Source organism: Myotis yumanensis, unplaced genomic scaffold, assembly GCF_028538775.1.
Source record: "Myotis yumanensis isolate MYYU_CA2020_CCGP unplaced genomic scaffold, mMyoYum1.0.hap1 SCAF_2, whole genome shotgun sequence".
Classification (NCBI taxonomy): Eukaryota; Metazoa; Chordata; class Mammalia; order Chiroptera; family Vespertilionidae; genus Myotis; species Myotis yumanensis.
In genome coordinates, this window is record NW_027223753.1 from 67621790 (window position 1) to 67641497 (window position 19708).

Genomic DNA, 19708 nt, shown 5'->3' on the forward strand with positions numbered 1-19708 from the left:
TGAGAAAGAGAAAAATAACATCAATGATGAGAGAGAATCATTGATTGGCTGTCTCCTGAATGCCACTCACCTATGATCAAGCCTGGAACCTGGGCATGTGCCCTCACTGGTATGAAACTACGACCTCTGGGTTCATAGGTTGATGCTCAACCACTGATCCACACCAGCCAGGCAAGGTGGTTATTTATATAATCTGCATAAGAGTTCTTTGATTAATATTTGCATTGTAATTATTTTATCCTAGTTGGTTTCTTGATTTTTGCTCTTGATAAATTCGGTAGCTAGCTAGCTTAATTAGGCAGACAGGAAGGGAGGGGGTCCAGAGAGAATAGAGACATCTTGGCCTGAACAATTAAAGCAGCCATAATTTAGATCAAAAGCAGCCCTGGCCTGTGCAACTGGGATAGCCATAGGGCTAATAAAACACCCCTGGCCAGGAAAAAAGGGGCTGTTTTACTCTTTGAGGAGAGAAGCCAGCGGTTTTATTCTCAAGGCTTGGCAAGATATGGTTGCTAGGTATTAAAGCAACCATTAGGCAGATCAAAAGCAACTCCAACCTGAACAGACAAGATGGATATGTGAAGGACAGAGAAATGCCACAGGATAAGGGAGGAGAAAGACATATATTCACAGAGGATAAAGAAAAGTTGCAGGATATGAAGGGGAGGGGAAAGGAAACATATTTTCATGGAGGATAGAGGAATGTTGCAAAATAAAGAAAAAGAAAGAGGGGGCAACCACCTGGGCTTTGAGCTTTGAAACAAATACAATGTAGCTTAATGTCCAATGAGGAAAGCACTGGGGTCCTAGATTAAGGGGAGGTTCTCTAAAATATATAATACCTCAAGACAAAGAGAGCAGTAGCCACCCTCTTTAGGGGACCCTTATCTTAACCAGGAGAGACAGAGTCTTAGGAATAGAAACTTAGAATTAGGAGTTTTAGAAAGAGTGTCTGTTTGCACTAAAATTTTTGTACTTCTCATCTACCACTTTTGCCCATGGCTTCATTCTTCAAATCCATCTGGACAAGAACCCAGGAAAGGAATCACTCTTGCACCATGCTCACCAAAATTTTTTTTAAATCACTTTTATTATGACATTTTAATAAGTGAAATATTTTAATTCCTTTTTATTGTTATAATCTATATATATCAAAGCCTATGCGACCATTAAGACTGGCCTACCAAACAACCAGTCAACTGGTTGCTACAATGCCCACTGAACACCAGGAGGCAGATGCTCAACACAGGGGCTGCCCCCTGGTGGTCAGTGCACTCCCACAGCCATCCTCTCGTGGTCCCTTCCCATGGCTGGCCATCCCCAATAGGCCCTGATCGCCAGCCAGGCCGAGGGACCCCACCAGTGCACAAATTTGTGCACCAGGCCTCTAGTTACCATATAACATGCTAGTTTTAGGTGTACAACATAGTGATTTGATATCCTATCTAATAATAGACAAACATGGTAATTAATCATACCTCCGACACGCTTCCCATTGGCTAATCAGGGCAATATGCAAATTAACTGCCAACAAAGATGGTGGCTAATTTGCATACTGCAGGCAGGGCAGGACAGCGCAAGCTGCCATCCAGGCCTCCCTGTGCTACTGGGGGCTAAGGCAAGTGGTGCTGATTGCCTGGAGCCCTCCCTTGCCTGCCCACCAGAGACAGAGGGCCCACTCCCGTGTTCAATCTGGGGGTGGGCAGGGGCTGGGGTGAAGGCAAGCAGTGCAGATTGCCTGGACCGAGCCCTTGCCTGCCCACTGGAGACACAGAGACACGTCCCAATGTGATCTGGGGGGGGGGGGGGGGGAAGGGGCAGGGGTGAAGGCAAGCGGTGTGGATCGCCTGGACTGAGCCCTCGTCCGCCCACCGGAGACATGTCCCAATGCAACCCAGGGGCAGGGGAGGGCTGGGGCGAAGGCAAGCAGTGCAGATCGCCTCAACCGAGCCCTCACCTGCCCACAGGAGACACGTGCCAATGCGTGGGGGCTGGGGCGAAGGTAAGCGGTGCCCATCACCTCGACCTAGCCCTAGCCTGCCCACTGGAGACACGGAGCCCACTCTGAGAAAGAGAGAGAGAGAGAGAGAGAGAGAGAGAGAGAGAGAGAGAGAGGCAGAATTTTGCATCCTGCATCCCTCCCTGATGGACCACTGTGATTCCAAGCCTGTGAGGGCTGCCTTCAGGCCACTACTCCAGGTCCCTCACCCCCACCCCAGGCCCAAGAGCACAGTGCACCCAGGGGTTTGGGAATGCAGCGCCAGGGGCCTGCACAACCTGGGGGTGGGCTGTGTTTACACTGCCAAGTTCCCCACTTCTGCCCTGGCCCGGCATGCCTCCTCCTTCCCCTCAGAGGCCCAGCTCCTGCCTACATGCTTGCTGGGCAGGCCCAATTGCATCGGGGAGTGAGCCATGGCAATCAGGATGGCCACTTTCTGGGATGGGACGGCCGGACCACAGCGATTCATGAGGGCAATGTGGCCCGTGGGGCTTGTGCAGCTCTTGGGCTGCGGGGTTGGCCGGCCAAGCCGAGACTGGCTTCAGTGGGGCCAGTGGGAGCCAGTTGAGGCCACCCCAACCTCCACAGGTCCCAGGTGGATGGTGGCTCAGTGGAGAGTGGTTTCTCCATGCATGGTGCCCAGGGGTGGCTGTGAGCTGCTGCAACCCTGCCCCACACCTCAGGGAGGGGGAGAAGGCTTGCAGCCACCAGCACCCTAGGCTGCACCGCCTGTGCCTCAGCCTGCCAGGTAGGCAGGGTCCAGACCAGGTGAGCTGCTCCTTTCCCCCAGTCGTAGAACAGGGAGGAGAGTGCTGGGTGCAGGGAAGGGACCTCAGCTGGGATCCTTCCTGGTGTGGGGAAGGGGCCCAGCCTGGGCCCGGTGGGAAGCTTAGGAAGTCTGGCTAAGCAGGCGCTGGTTCATACCAACTCTTACTCTGCCATCTTCCTCCAGCTCTTCAAGCTAGCCCCCTGCCCCACCTGTCTGGGGCAATGGGCTCTGGGTGACCTCCCTGAGCTCAGACTGTGGACCCAGAGACCTCAAGGAAGAGTGCAGGGGCCGGTGCAGAAGTACCAGGGCAGAGTTGCTTTGGTATCTCGGTGAAGTATGCAACTGACCCAAGGAGGAAATCCCAGAGGGGAAAGGCCAGGAGGCATGAATTGCCAGCACTTTAGCCACTTGAAAACAGCTCCACTTGGAATGTGAGGCAGCTGTATGTTCAGCTGAGAAGTGAGGGGGCTGAATTCCACCATCACTGGGCTCCTGTCAGTCCGAGGCCCAAACATCCACCATGACAAGGAAAGAACAGAATGAGGGGTCCAGAGGAAAGGAGGAAAATTGAAGAAAACCATGTATAGACTTTCCCCAGCCCTCTCCTTCTTTCTGCTGCCTACAAGAGCCCCAGGCCCGGCCACAGTTCTGTCTCCACCTTTTAGTCCCCTATTCTCCAACCACAGAGGAAAAAAATAAGGAAGGAGTCTGTGCTGCCTTCAGAAGGTATCTATATACTTGATTGGACAGTTGCCTTCCACAGAGGGAGGCCAGACTGTGGCTTAGGCCTTCTCCCCACAGGGACATCAGTGGGACATCCTGTGAGGGCTCCCAGACTGTTAGAGGGGGCAGGCTGAGCTGAGGGATGCCCCCCGAGTGCACAAATTTTTGTGCACTGGGCCGCTAGTCCTATCTAATACAAGAGAAACATGCAAATTGACCATAACCCCGACACCCTTCCCATTGGCTAATCATCATATCCTTATGCAAATTAACTGCCAACCAAGATGGCAGCTGGCAGCCAGGCACTGAAGCAAACAGGAGGCTTGCTTGCTCCAGTGATGGAGGAAGCCAAGGTTCCCCGCCTGCCACTGCCGGCCTCTGAGCTTGTACTCTAAGGAACAATGTTGCAAGTATAGAAGCTAAACAAACTCCAGAAACCTGCTTTCAGCTAGCAGGGCTTCAGCCAGCGGGACCGCAACAGTGTTTCAATTATAGAACCCAAACAAACCCAGAACTGCTTTCAGCATCTGAGGTCTCAGAGCTGCAGCTGAGGTCTCAGAGCTGCAGCCGAGCCTCAGAGCTAAAGCCAGCTCTCAGCTCCAGTGACAGCCATAGAAGGTAAATAAATCCCAGAATAAAAGAAAAAAAGGAGAGGTTGGGAGTTGGGAGCTTCAGTCGCCCACCAGCCTGAAAACGGCCCTCAGCCCCTCACCCAGACTGGCCAGGCACCCCAGTGGGGACCCCCACCTGAAGGGGGTGTGATCACCTGGAAACAGCCATCATCCCTTCACCCAGACTGGCCAGGCACCCCAGTGGGGACCCCCACCCTGAAACAGCAAGATGGTGGCTAATTTGCAAGCAGAAGGCGGGCGGCAGTGGGCAAGGCTCTCTGCAGTCCTGGGACCCAGATCTGTGACCCTGTTGGGTGGGGGGCAGTGCTTGAGGCTTTCGGAGGTCCGGGACCTGAATCCATGTCCTGGCAGGTGGGGCGGCAGCGCTTGTGGCTGTCCATGGTCCAGGGACCCGGATCCATGACCTGCTGGGCGGGGGGCAGTGCTTGAGGCTGTCCACGGGACCAAGACATGGATCTGTGACCCTGCTGGGTGGGGGGCAGCACTTGAGGCTGTCCGAGGTCCCGGTACCTGGATCCGTGACCCTTCCCGGCAGGGCAGCAGCTCGCACAGGGGAGGATTGGCCGGGGTTGGGCAGGACAGGACGCCTGGCTTCTGCCCAGCCCCAGTCACTCTGGGCAGGTGAGCAAGCAGCACAGAGAGCCTCTGCACAGGGGAGGCAGGCCGGCAGAGGGCGGCCTGTACTCCCCACATGGCAGTGGTGACAGCTGTGAGCACACCAAGCGGAGCCTGCAGGCTGAGCTGAAGTAGTGCCTGCAGGCCATCAGCGCCCAGGAGTGGCTGCACAAGATCCGCCTCCTGGCCCAGAAGGTGCAGGATCGCAGGGACAGCCACCGTGGTGGGCCAGACTGACATCCTCCTGGCCGCACCATGGGGGTTTGTGGACCTGCAAAGCCAGAGGCCTCTGGTGTGCACATCCCCCCGCTGGCGTGCAAACATCCCCCAGCACACTGTCACCCTCCCATGCCTACAACAGTTGCAAACCAAGGCGTGCACAAGTTCCCCCCACCTCTCCACCGCACTTCCATCAACCCTGCATGCCTAACACCCCCACAGGATGTAGACACATCCCCTCTGATGCGCTCACGTCCTTTGGAGAGTGTCTGGGTGTTCTGGGTGCTGAGGGTGGGCGCTTGTGAGATGACAGTGAGAGGGCAGAGTGGTGATGCCCTGTTCCCACGGAGGCCAGTGCAGCTATGAGACCACCTCTGGGGGGTTAATGCAGGTGCTGAGGCAGGAGCAGGTGCAGATAGACACAATTGGTGGGGGGCGGCCCTCGCTTAGGTGCCTTCAGTCAGTGTTCAAGATCAAGAACCCAGAGGCGGAGAGGAATTCCGTCCTCTCAGTGAAACAGTGGGATAGTCGGGGTGACTGTAGAGGAGGAATGTGCACTTTGGGTGCCAGCACCCATGAGCGAAGGCTGCCCTGACTGAGCCTTGCTTGCTTGGGGCCTAGCTCACTCCTGCCGGGCAGCGGGTGACAGGACGTGCTTTTCCGAATTAATGAGAGAAAACGTTGATTCTCCTACTGCCCACAAAGGTGGAAAGTGAAGTGGGGAGACATGTGGGGAGTGAGTGAGGTTCCCTGTCTTGGGGTTCCAAATCTGCTGTTGGTTTCTTTCACCGCTGACTAGAGATATACAGGGTGTCCCCCCAAAATGTATACACACTTTGAATACCTACTAATTCCAATGGTTTTAAGCATAAGAAAGAAACAACAATGGAGCTGTTATCTGTTAAAAGTGTGGGCACAAACAGGTAGTTGGACATTCCCTGAGGGGTCTCAGATTGGAGAGGGCGAAGGCCATACTGAGGGGGCCCTTCCCCCTCCCGCACACCCCAGTGCACAAATTTCGTGCACCGGGCTACTAGTCCTATCTAATAAAAGAGAAACATGGTAATTAGCCATATGGCCGCTACCCTTCCCATTGGCTAATCAGTGAGATATGCAAATTAACTGCCAACCAAGATGGCGGCCGGCAGCCAGGCAGCTGACGCAAACAGGGAGGCTTGCTTGCTTCAGTGATGGAGGAAGCCAAGCTTCCCCGCCTGCCTTGCCGGCCTCTCAACTGCACTCTAAGCAACACTGTAACAAATATAGAAGCTAAACAAACCCTGGGCTTCAGCCAGCAGGACAGCAACCTTGTTTCAAATACAGAAGGTAAACAAAGGCCAGAAACCTGCTTTCAGCAGGGGAGGCCTCATAGCTGGAGCCGAGCCTCAGAGCTAAAGATGGCCCAGAATAAAAAAAAAGAAAAAAGGAGCTGTTGGGAGCTTCAGTCACCCGCCAGCCTGAAAACGGCCCTCAGCCCCTCACCCAGGCTGGCCAGGCACTCCAGTGGGGACCCCCACCCTAAAGGGGATGTGACCAGCTGCAAACAGCCATCATCCCCTCACCCAGGCTGGCCCAGCACCCCAGTGGGGACCCCCACCCTAAAGAGGGTGTGACCAGATGCAAACAGCCATCATCCCCTCACCCAGGCTGGCCAGGCACCCAAGCAGGACCCCCACCCTGAAGGGGGTATGACCAGATGCAAACAGCCATCATCCCCTCACCCAGGATGGCCAGGCACCCAAGTCGGACCCCCACCCTGATCCAGGACACCCTTCAGGGAAAACCAGCCAGCCCCCACCTGTGCACCAGGCTTCTATCCTATATAGTAAAAGGGTAATATGCTTCCCAGCACCGGGATCAGAGTGACAGGGGACAGAGACCAAACCCCTTGATCGCCCTGCGGCTCTGTGTGTGACAGGGGGCGGGGCCACAACCTCCCTATCCACCCTGCTCTGTTCGTGACAGGGGGGAGCTCCCCAACCCCCTGATCCGCCCTGCTCTGTGTGTGACAGGGGGCGGTGCCCCAACTCCCCTATCGGCCCTGCTCTGTGCATGACAGGGAGGAGCTCCTCAACCCCCTGATCAGCCCTGCTCTGTGCATGACAGGGGGTGGCACTGCAACCTCCCCATTGACCCTGCCTTGAGTGTGACAGGGGGCGGCGCCCCAACTCCCCAATCAGCCCTGCTCTGAGCCCAACCAGGGGCTGCACCTAGGGATTGGGCTTGCCCTCTGCCACCCGGGAGCAGGCCTAAGCCAGCAGGTCATTATCTCCCGAGGGGTCCCAGACTGCGAGAGGGCACAGGCCAGGCTGAGAGACCCCCTCTCCCCGCCGAGTGCACAAATTTTTGTGCACTGGGCCTCTAGTTCTATATAATAAAAGAGAAACATGCAAATTAGCCATCCCTCTGCTATGCTGAAGCCACGCCCACCAGCCAATCCAAGTGACTATGCAAATTATTTGACAAAGATGGTGGTTAATTTGCATACACAGGTGTCAAGCACCCCAGGAGGCAATGGCAGCTGTGCCCACAGGCTCCTGGGACTTTTGCCAGTCAAGGAGACACATCTGCCTGCACCTACCCATGCCTTCGGACTCCTGGGACCTTGCTGGCGGAGAACAGGAGGTTTGGCGGACATGGAAGAGCAGGAGGCTGCTGGACATAGAGCAGAGCCAGAGAGAGGGCGGCTTGAAGGGCACGGCTTCCTCTGTCACCCCAGCTTCCTCATCACAGCTATCACAGCTGTGGAAACTGACAGCAGGGAGAAGTCCCACCCCCACAGAATCAGCCAGAATCAGCCATTGGTCAGACAGTTCTCAGCAGCCTGATAGCTAGGACTCTCACTCACCTGCATCTCAGACCATGACAGTAGAGAGGTGGGACTATGTCTAAAGAACAATTGTTGATACAACGTAGCTCTGCAGCCAAAAGATGCCGGTAACAGAAAGTGTCTACAGAAAGTGTCTGCAGAGCAACGTGTGTCTGATCTTGAAAGAAGTCAGCGCCTGTGACAAGATGTATCTGAACACCAGCTACTGGGAAAATGGTGCTCTGATGCCAAAAAACACAGGTGTTATTGACAGAAAATGTCTAAAGACCAACGTGCCTTTGATGTTGAAAGAAGGTGGTGGTGATGACAGAACATGTCGAGAGAACAGTTATCAACAAGTACTACCAGTACCGGTAGGAACTGCCTTCTCAGCGAAAATGGAGTACATGAGGATGTAATCCTTGAACACAGTTGTGGTGGAATGATTGTTTGATGTGAATTTTGCCTATCACTCAATTTCTCGTATGAAAACCATCCACTGGGAAATTTACTAGATGTTGTAGCAATTGGAAAGTCTGTCCAAATGATACACATTTTCCAGATTACCCAGGATATTTAAAAAGATTAATGACAAACAGAGATTCTGACAGTACAGATTTCATGGAAAATATTCGTTCCATAAATAGTTCTTTTGCTTTTGCTTCCATGGGTGCTAATATTGCATCGCCATCACAGACAAGTTTATCACCGTACTGGAACGTTACATCCTTCGGATAGTGTTTCTCAGAAGTTTGCTCAGCTCTCTATTTTGGATACAGCCAAAGCTACAAGTAAAAGATTAGCAATGCCAGAAAACCAGGGCTGCTCAGAAAGACTCATGATCAGCATCAACAACCTCATGGATGAAATAAATAAATTAACAAAATTGTACAAGATGCTACATGAAGTAGAAAAGGAAGCCCAATCTGAAGCAGCAGCAAAAGGTATTGCTCCCACAGAGGTAACAATGGCGATTAAATATGATCATAACAGTGACCCAGGTAGATATAATTCTTCCAGTGTAACCAAGGTTGCTGTCATATTCAGAAACAAAGATGGAGAACCTCCTTTTGAAAGAGACTTGCTCATTCATTGTAAACCAGATCCCAATAATCCAAATGCCACTAAAATGAAACAAATCAATATCCTGTTTCCTACGTTAGATGCAATGACATATCCTATTCTTTTTCCACATGGTGAACAAGGCTGGGGAACAGATATTGTATTAAGACTCAGAGACAACAGTGTAATCGACAATAATACTAGACAAAATGTAAGGACATGAGTCACCCAAATGCAGTATTATGGATTTCATCTCTCTGTGAGGGACACATTCAATCCTATTTTAAATGCAGGAAAATTAACTCAACAGTTTATCGTGGATTTGTATTAAAAAATGGAGGCCAATCAGATAAATTTCATCAAAGCAAACCAATCTAAGTTGAGAGTTGAAAAATATAGTGGTTTGATGGATTGTCTCAAATGTAGATCTGAAAAGGACAATGTGCCAACTGGTAAAATGATAATACTTCCATCATCTTCTGAGGGTAGTCCCATAAATATGCAGCAGCGATATCAGGATGCTATGGCAATTTTAACGAGGTTTATAAATGGGCTTGTTTTTTTGAGTCCACATATGAGATCATATGGTATTCGACTTTCTCTGTTCTGATTTATTTTACTTAGTATATGATCTCAAGTTCCATCCATGTTGTTGCAAATGGCAAGGTTTTCGTTTTTGTTAAGGCTGAGCAATATTCCATTATGTATGTCACATTTTCTTGATCCATTCCGTTATTGATGAATCCCGAGAGTGTTTTTATATCTTGGTTATTGTAAATAGAGCTGCAATGATTATAGGACTACACATATCCTTCTCAATTAAGTGTTGCCTTTTTTTTTTTCAGATAAATACCTAGAAGTAGAATTGCTGAATCATATGGTAATTTTATTTTTATTTTTGAGCAATCTCCATAAACTTTTTCATGGTAGTGACATCAATTTCAGTCTCATCATCAGTGCACAAGAATTCCCTTTCACACCAAGATTATAAAAATTTCTTCCAGTTTATCTTTTTCAAAAGCTTTCTTTTAAATATTCACTTTAATATTTAAGATTATGATTCATCTCAAATTTATTTTTGTATATGGTATGATTTTAGGGTCAGCTATCACTTTTTTCTTCAAAATATTGTTCCTATACAAAAGCAGAAAGGCAGAGAGAACAATAAAGTCTAGTTTAAGTTTTGCAGTATTATACTGATAGTTCACAGAGGAATGAATTTTTTTTTTTCAAATTTGAGTTAAAAATTCCCTTTCTATGACTGTAGAATTCACTTTCTGAATTGTGGGAAGAAACAGACTAAGGAAAGAGAAAAAAAGACAGAGAGGTGGGTGGCCTGTGGATGGATAGTAATTACCCAGAAGAATTTCATAGACAGGGAGGGTGAAGCATCCACACATGAATTCATTTTGCACAGAGGCAAGTACTTCTTCTACCAGTATCCCAGAGTCCCATCTGTGCCCACAGACCATTAACCACCACCCAACCAAGAACTGTACTCTGTCTGCACCTTGCAGTCAATTGTCCCAGGTCTCCCTGATTTGCAGCCAGCCCATGAGCAATAGACTACTTGGCAGGAATGATGATCAATGTGTCCCATGGCTTTGTTCACTTCCATCAACTTTGCCTTAAATTCACAACACTCCAACCCTATCCCAAAACCAAAACAAACCCTTGAGCACTAGCATGGGGCTTAGGATGTCTAGAAGGGTGAGATATGTGAGGGAGAGCAAGTCTACCCTGAACAGAACCCGCCTGATATCTTCTCATTGTAAAATCCATCTCATTATATAATTTAATGTGTCTCTAGACTCAGTAACCATGCTTTCAAATAAAGAATCCATGTAAGAATCATACTCATCATTATTACTATATTCAGGAGGAATTGAATCACTCTGTAGGGAAACATTGTCTTTGCAGTTTATTTCATCTTTGCAAACCTTTTGGTTCAACAAAATTGCAAACATCCCGATTCTAATTTTAGTTTAGTGGTAACTGTGTGACATTTAGAAGTTGCTCAGTCAAGGTGTTCCCTGTGAAGGGGAAAGAGCTGGTTAAGAAGTTATGTTCCTGGGACTTGCAGAGTATGGTACATTTTTCATCTTTTATTTTCTGGTGTACAATCTTTAACTCATTTTAAGTTCTCTTGATTTCTTTCTGGTATTTCTCCTCAATATTTCTTACATAAATAATTCTGAGAGGAAAAAAAAAAGAAGATTGAAATTACACAATGTGAAACATTTCCCACATTTGCCAAATTATTTCCCTTTTCAATACCTATGTTAATCTTTCATGAGTTTTTGAAACTTACGTGTGAATAAATTTCAAAACTTACTTCCTCTTCACCCATATGCACCACAGTCTTCTTGGAAACTATATAATTTTTTCCTTCAACTCTAATCTATATAGTGTGGCCTCTCAAATATCTGTCTACAAATGTGAGAAAGATGAATGAATTCTATAGGGAAGGTTACTATATGATTCAGAGTCATGGCAGATGTCTGATCAGTGAACTTAATACAACTTTCCGAAACTTGGAAGCAAGATAACAGTAATAGGTTGAGGAGATCGGGGCCTGTGCCAGTCCACACTGTATTTCTGGGTGGACATCTGGACTCAACAATGACTCATAGTTGAGCCTGAAGAACAGGACAATACAGAAAGCCTGGGTATGTAATTACATGATTAATTGTGTATATGGTCATGAAATGTCTACTAGTGTTTGGGTCAGAAAAATCCTTAATCTGACATAATGCTCTAACTTCTAAGCATGTTTTTGATTCAGTGCAGTGGATGATAAAATGGTGATGACACAGTTGAATGCTGGAAATTTAATATTTAGAATCCCAATGGACATAAGACACTGGGGGGTAAGGGAGGGTAGTGGTTTGTCAAGGGCGGGGGGGGGGGGGGGAAAGGATACTTATGTAATACCCTTTGTAATACTTTAAGAGGAAAATAAAAAAAAAAAAAAAAAAAAAATATTTAGAATCCTGTCTTGCTCTGCCATGGTCTGGTCCTTCTCCATCTCCATCTTCTCAATCAACTGTTTCAGGAGAAACCAAGATGGTGGCATAGGTAAACACCAGAGATTGCTGCCTTGCACAACCACTTTAAAAATACAACTAAAAGACGGTATGGACAACATCCAGAATCACAGGAAGGCTGGCTGAGTGGAAATTCTACAACTAGAAGGAAAGAGAAAAGCATACCGAGACTCAGAGGAGGTGCGGTGCGGAAGTAAAATACAGAGGTACAGAGGCGCATGCGGAGAGGGTTGGCGGCTGAGGACACCGTTGTCTTTCAATCGGGAGGGAGTCTCAAGCTCTGAGCTCCAGTTCTGGGCGAGTCTCTGGGGACCCACACTCATATGGGAGAAACTGGACTGTCTGGCATCGGTCGGAACTAGAAGGTAGCTTTCTCTCAGGGGGTGCTTGCAGTGATTGCGGGGTCACTGAGAAGCAGGGCCTCTGAGGGCAGGACTGAGAGCAGCCATAACTGCTCGCTCCGCCCTGTTGATCCCGTGGGACCCCGCCCTGCCCAAGCCAGGGAGGCTTTTGCATATGAAAGGCCTGGCCCTTTGCAGTCTCATAATTACCTACCAAACTACAGCTTACCCCAGGGCAACTTGCATTGCATCACAGCTGGCTCCTTCTGGATAGCCTCAGGTAGAGGCTAGATTAGCACCTCCTTAGAGATCCAGGAGCCAGTGTGCACGGTGGTCAGAGTGGGACCGTCCAGATTGCAGCTCCTCAGATTCATAAAGGACACACTCAGGGGGCAGACTCAGTGAGCACCAAAGCCCCATTGAAGCAAGTCTTGCCCCAGAGGGGTGTCTCCAGCACAGAAGTTCTCCCACTGCAGACACAGCTGATTCTCAAAGCCAATTGGCCTGGAGGTCAATCCCTCCCAGTGTCACCTACAACAATCAAGGCTTAACTACAACAAGACTGTGCACAAAGCCCACAAGGGGGTGCACCAAGAGTGTCTACCTCAGGTAATTGGGGAGGCTGAGCCACTGGGCCCTACAGGACACCTAACACAGAAAGCCACTCTATCAACACAGGGAAGCATAAAAAAATGTGGAGACAAAGAAACAGGGCACAAATGACAGAAATGGAGGAAAGCAAACTACTGGATATAGAGTTCAAAACCACACTTTTAAGGTTTTTCAAGAATTTTCTAGAAACCGCAGATAAACGTAATGAGACCCTCAAGAAATCTAATGAGACCCTCGAGGTTATGAAAAAGGACCAACTAGAAATTAAGCATACACTGACTGAAATAAAGGATATTATGCAGAGTTCCAACAGCAGACTAGAGGATCGCAAGAATCAAGTCAAAGATTTGAAATATGAAGAAGCAAAAAACACCCAACTGAAAAAGCAAAATGAAAAAAGAATCCAAAAATATGAAGATAGTGTAAGGAGCCTCTGGGGCAGCTTCAAGAGTACCAACATCTGAATTATAGGGGTGCCAGAAAAAGAGAGAAAGCAAGATATTGAAAACCTATTTGAAGAAATAATGACAGAAAACTTCCCCTACCTGGTGAAAGAAATAGACTTCCAAGTCCAGGAAGCGCAGAGAACCCCAAACAAAAGGAATAGAAAGAGGACCACGCCAAGACACATCATAATTAAAATGCCAAGAGCAAAAGACAAAGAGAGAATCCTAAAGCAGCAAGAGAAAGACAGTCAGTTACTTACAAGGGAGTACCCAAAGGACTGTCAGCTGATTTCTCAACAGAAACTTTGCAGGACAGAAGGGAGTGGCAAGAAATATTCAAAGTGATGAATGCCAGGAACCTACAACCAAGATTACTTTATCCAGCAAAGCTATCATTCAGAATTGAAGGTCAAATAAGGAGCTTCACAGATAAGAAAAAGCTAAAGGAGTTCATCACCACTAAACCCGTATTATATGAAATGCTGAAAGGTATCCTTTGAGAAGAGGAAGAAGAAAATGGTAAAGATGCAAACTATGAACAACAAATACACATCTATCAACAAGTAAATCTAAAAATCAAGTGAATAAATAATCTGATGAACAGAATAAACTGGTGATTATAATAGAATCAGGGGCATAGAAAGGGAGTGGACTGACTATTCTTGGCTGGGGGAAAGTGGTGTGGGAGATGCAGGAAGGACTGAACAAAAATCATGCACCTATGGATGAGGACAGTGGGGGGGGGGGGGCGTGAGAGTGGAGGGGGGTGGGAAACAGGTGGAGGGGAGATATGGAGGGGAAAAGAGGAACAACTGCAATAATCTGAACAATAAAGATTTAAAAAAGAAAAAAACACAACAGTTGACAAGAAAGGAAAAAAAAATCACTGTTTCATCTGTACCTGATAACTCTTCTAATTCTTTCAATGATCTGCTGAGTTCTCTTTCCATTTCAGTCAACATTTTTCTTATAACTTCTGAGAAAGCAAAAGAAGCAGAGAAACATGAGGATTAAATTTTTATAGCTTTAGGTGACCTTTCAAACCATCCTTTTTGTTTTATTCTTATTTCATAGAAAAAACTTCTTGTGATAATTTTTGCACCAAGTAAGCAAAGATGACTATAAATACCTGTTAGAACCGGTAGCAAGAGCAGCTCACAGCTCTGATGGTTTGACTGGCTCTGAGTCTGGGTAGAGCTTGGCAGAGAGTCTTGGCAGATGGAGAAGTGGGTATATAAGAATATGTCTTTATTGAATAATCCAGTGGTCATAAAACCATCAGACAAGAATAGTGCTCACAGCAAAGGCCATACAGGCAGGCAGCCAGACACTGGCTGGTGAACATATATATTTCCCAGAAAGCAGCATCAGTCTCTGTACCAACACCTATTATCTGAGCAGTCACATGCTGCCTCCTAGACTCACCGCCTCACATCATAGCAGTATCTGAGCCCTCTGGATCAGCAGCTGTCTGACAGATGAGCTGTCTCTCCTGCTCATCTCTCTCAAGCAGACTTCTTCACACACTCCATCCTAGGGTCTCTCTCTCCATACTCCAGCAGACTTCTTCTCACTCCTGCCTCAGCCTACTCCAGCTAACTAGCTAGCTGGTCAGTAACCTACTTTTACACTATCTAGACAAAGAAGGCTTTGTGCCAACAGTGACATCAATCATATTTGCTACAGAAGGGCACAGTGTGCCTTGTGTCCTCGCACCCACTCATGGTATGTTGTCCTGCTTAGGATTCCCAGGCTCAGAGTCCTTGAACATTCCATTCAGGCACATGCCCAGAGCGGCTTTAGGTCATTCTGGTGTATTGATAGCAAGGCCTTTGTGCTCCCACCGGCCTTGACTATCCAGCAACCTGGCATAGTTCCCACAATAACAGTTTAAAAAATCCCCTAGAACTATGAACTATACTTAGTATTCTTTAATTTTAGGTGCACTGATATGATTAACATTAACAATTCTAGGGCTTCCCATTAACTGGAGTGTTTTTGTTGTTTTTTGTTGTTTTTTTTTTGTTTTTTGGAAAAGCTTTATTGCAGTATAGTAGTAATACAATATTCTGTCACATTTAGTTTTTATCTACCTATGATACAAGTATACACCTGTTATATCACCAACACAATTAAGTTTGGAGCATGCCCATCATTCAGAAATATCTTCATCTTCACATGCCCTTAGGAAACTCCTCCCTCCTGAACATAAACCCTCATCCCTAGGCAAAACCACTGCCCAGCTTTCTGTCACTATAGAATAGCTTGCACTTTCTATCATTTTACATAAAAGGATCATACAGTATGTAGACATTTTTGTTTGCCTTCTTTCACTCAACATATTTTTTTCTCAGATTCATAACATTCTTGTATGGATTGATAGTGTATTCCTTTTTATTGTTCAGTAGTATTTTCTTGTATGAATTCTAGAGGCCCAGTGCACAAAAATTTGTGCACTTGGGTGGGTCCCTCAGCCCGGCCTGTGCCCTCTTGCAGTCTGGGGCCCCTCAGGGGCCCCTTCCCCTGGCTGCTGGCACCAGTTTTTCTCCGGCGCTCGAAACTCAGGCCTTCGCTCTTCGCCGGGAAGGGCTGGTGCAGTGGGCGAGGAGCTAAGCCCCTGGCTGCTAGCTGCGTGCAGGCCCTGGGGGTGTGGTGGAGGCCAGCGCAGTGGGCTTCCCTCTTTGCTCTTCGCTCACCACGCCAGCTTTCGCTCGCTGCTCCTGCCCAGGGCCAGCTGGCTTCGCTCTGTTGCTTGGCGCCTATGTATGCAAATTAACCACCATCTTTCTTGGCGGTTAACTGCCATCTTTCTTGGCAGTTAATTTGCATATCGCCCTGATTAGCCAATGGGAAGTGTAGCAAAGGTACGGTCAATTACCCTTTTTGTCTTTTATTAGATAGGATGTTAAAATTCATTCATCATTCACATATGGATGTGAAGCATAGTAATCTCTATTTTGTAAAACTGCTGTTTGAAATTCTCTGCTATTTTTGCTAGTCCCTTGTTCCATAAGTCAACTCTGTTATTTTTAGACAATATCTTTGCTTTTCGGCTTAAATAATAGAAATGATAAACTTAACTCTCTGACCTTGCAAGCTAGACATCTAATGTAAGGGGCTAATAAGCTGATACTGATAATATTTCTATATTCTCATGCCAAGTGTTTGTTCATCCAAGGTTACAGGTGTCTATATAAATATGATATGTACTCAAGGTTACAAGTTGTCTGTATAGATATGACAGGTATTTTTTAGATATGATATGTACTCAAGGTTACAAATTATCTGTAAAAATAACTTACACAAGGACCTGAAAAGATATTGAAAAAGAATGCTTCCTCCTTTGGGTGTTCAGAATTTGACAGAGGTATTCTGCTCTGAACCTGCATGCAATAAAAACGAGTCCTAACTAATTGGCTCATTAAGGCATCTTGTCTAGCTCGTTGATGGACAATAGAATAGATGGACATTGTTTTCAGATAATGACTATTAGCAATAAAGATATCGTATGCACACAAAGTTCCATTTTTCTTGGGGATAGATGTAGAAGAAAAATTATTACTCTGCATGGTAGGTATTTGTTTAACTTTTTAAAAAACTGACAAACTTTTTCCCAGTGATTTATCATTTTACATTCCCACCAGGAGTGTACTAGTATCAGGGTTCCAATTGCTCCACATCCCCACCAATACTTGAGATGTTCAGTCCTTTTAATTTTAGCCATTCTAATAGATGCACAGTGATATCTCATTGTGGCTTGAATTTCCACTTTTCTAATAAGTAACGATGTTATTAATAACTAATGATGTATACTGTGTGTATTGCCACCTAAATATATTTTTTGATGAAGTGTCTGTTTAAATTATATTCTTCCTTTTAGTTGGGATGTTTGCTTTCCCAAATAGTAAATATTTGTTGAGTTTAAGAGTTCTTGAAATATTCAAGTCCTAAATCCAATGTGTCGTTTGCAAATAGTTACTTCCAATCTGTGACTTGTCTTTTCGTTCTACTAAAAGAATGAAAAGTGTGCTTTTTCAAATAGCGAAGTTCTTAATTTTGAAGTACAATTTATTATTTTGATATCTGGAATGTATTTAGCTGCTCTCACCTTCCACCTCTTCTTCCATATTTTTCTCTTCCTTTCTGTATTTCTTCTTTATCTCTTCTTCCTAGAGATGCAGAGGAAGTTATAATTAAGAAATAAAGACTATGGGTTTAAGCAAAAGACAGCAATACATGCATTAATTCAATTTTATGACCATGTAACAACCATTATAGAATTAAAATAGGTCTTTGTCTAATATTTCCAAACCTCTAGATCTAGTAGCAGGAGTACCCTTGGTTTATACCTTCCTAAGTTCCCTTAGTAGGCTCTCACTGGTGATAGGAGGACATGGGGCTGGCTCAGGTCTGACACCTAGACCAGCAATGTGTTTCAGTCCTAAGGATGTTCCTTGGAATGATAGAGGTTTAGTTCTAACTATTTCTTGATTCCACTGAAGTAGGATGACGACAGCCATTACACATAATGGGAACTGTTGACTCTCTAGACAACACAAGCTATCAAACTCCAGGTAGGGACAAAAACTGCATTTACTCTGGATGTGTAGAATGAAGCAGGCAGGTGTACAAACCAATGTAGCACATTTTAGAGCTCTCATTATCCCATATTTTATATCATATACAATCGGATACTTTGAGACCAGATGGCTCTATGTCAGGTCTCTTTGATGGTTATACCAAACATCCTAAGAACTGAAGTCCTATTCATTTGGGGACACAATAGGACTCTATAATCACCACAAACAGCAACTCATGATTCTGGGTCATACAATTTGAAACCTCCCTAATTCTAATACCACAGAAGGTGCTGAGTTTTAAAGACATAGGGCTTTGGAATGACATTTCACTGAATCATATGCCTTTGGAATTTGCTCAGGGATTATGACTTTAGTTTTTGGTCCTCCCTTCATGAGGAACTAGGTGACTGTCATTCAGGTTTTGCCCACCAAGATGTACCCGTTTCTCCTTTAGATCTTCTTCCTGCTCTCTCAGTCGTTTTCTTGTCTGTCTCATCTTCTTGTTCATCTGGGCAATTGTTTCCTGGAAGCGTGTCTCTTGAGCCTCCATTTGTTGCTGTTTGTCATTCAGTTTCTTTCTTAGCAGCTCCTGTTCTCTTTCAGATGCCTCTGTCTTGGCTTTTTCAGCTGTTTCACAATGGTTTTACAGAGTGAAGAAAATAATAGTTATACCCTTCAAAATAGCTGTACACTTCAAAGGTAAGAGACTAAAATGCTTTTATAATGGCAGAGAGGAATCTCTGAATATTTTTACTAACAATACCAGCAAAACATGTTTCAGAACATGATGGAAAGGCACTGGTTGCCTGAAGCAGCAATTAAAACTATTTTTTGATTTAACCAAGTTGTTCTAATCATTTTGTGGAAAAACCTTGTTTCAAGAAGGACTTGTTCTCACACACTGAGGGGCACTGCAGGACCCTCTCCTGCCCTCCATGATCACATCCCTGCCCTGTACCTTTTAGATCCTTCTCCCAAGCAGTGAGGGCCTTGTCAGCCTGCAGGATGCATTCCTTTATTGCAGCCTGTAACTGCTTGAAGTTCTGGAGGACCTCCATTGCCTGAGTAAACAAGGAGCAAAGACTCTTCTTGCTGGGAAAGTCATCCTATATAATAGAACCCTAATATGCAAATCGACCAAGCAGAATGACCCACAGAATGGCCGGTTGTTATGATGCACACTGACCACCAGGGGGCAGATGCTCAATGCAGGAGCTGCTCCCTGGTGGTCAGTGCGCTCCCACAGGGGGAACATCACTCAGCCAGAAGCCAGGAGTGCTGGCTAGCGCAGTGGTGGTGGCGGGAGCCCTTCTACCTCTGCTGTAGGTGGGAGGTAAGGAGCGAGGGGTCCTGGACTGCAAGAGGGCACAGGCCAGGCTGAGGGACTCCCCCCTCCACCCCCCAGTGCATGAATTTCAGGCAGCAGGCCTCTAGTTGTTCAATAAAACAACAAATTTGACTCTGTAAATGCTTCATCCTTCTTAGCATCCAACATTGGTTCCCTTCTTTCCAGGGCCACAATTAAAAATCCAATATCTTTAGTTAAGAGAAAAAAAACCTTATTTGGAAACTCTAGCTTCCTCTTAATGATGCCACTTACGGTAGTTCTACAGACACTCCACCTCAATTGTATGAAATCTCTGCACATTCTTTTTCTGCTGACTGGATGCTCATCTACCCTTACTTTTACTCAGATACTACTCATCGATACTTCAACTTATAGCTTCTACCTCCTCTTCTAAGAAGCTGTGCTAAACTTCCTGCTGAGATTTGACTGCATGGCAGGTACACAGACCTGCCCACTAGCTATACCACTTGCTGGCTGTATGATCTTAGGTAACTTATGAGGTTCTC

The 19708-nt window shown here is 46.3% G+C and overlaps 1 protein-coding gene across 4 annotated transcripts in view; it reads right to left on the reverse strand.

The window, feature by feature from the left end:
- Window positions 1–10732: 10732 nt before the first annotated feature.
- Window positions 10733–19708, reverse strand: part of LOC139003539 (guanylate-binding protein 4-like) — a 33569-nt gene continuing 24593 nt past the window's right edge. Inside the window, exons 10-16 of one of the 4 annotated variants that reach the window (XR_011470256.1) lie at window positions 18813–18915; window positions 18294–18481; window positions 17383–17443; window positions 14404–14484; window positions 14176–14250; window positions 11809–11874; window positions 11642–11661 (exon numbers count right to left, since the gene is read on the reverse strand). Coding sequence is in view for 2 of the 4 variants with exons in the window: in XM_070405542.1 (XP_070261643.1) it covers window positions 11009–11022; window positions 14176–14250; window positions 14404–14484; window positions 17383–17443; window positions 18294–18481; window positions 18813–18915 (522 nt within the window). In the remaining 2 variants the exon portion in view is untranslated. Of the gene's footprint in view, window positions 11023–11641; window positions 11662–11808; window positions 11875–14175; window positions 14251–14403; window positions 14485–17382; window positions 17444–18293; window positions 18482–18812; window positions 18916–19708 lie in introns of those variants that run through there. The other 3 variants (XM_070405542.1, XR_011470257.1, XM_070405543.1) reach the window with 3 other exon arrangements.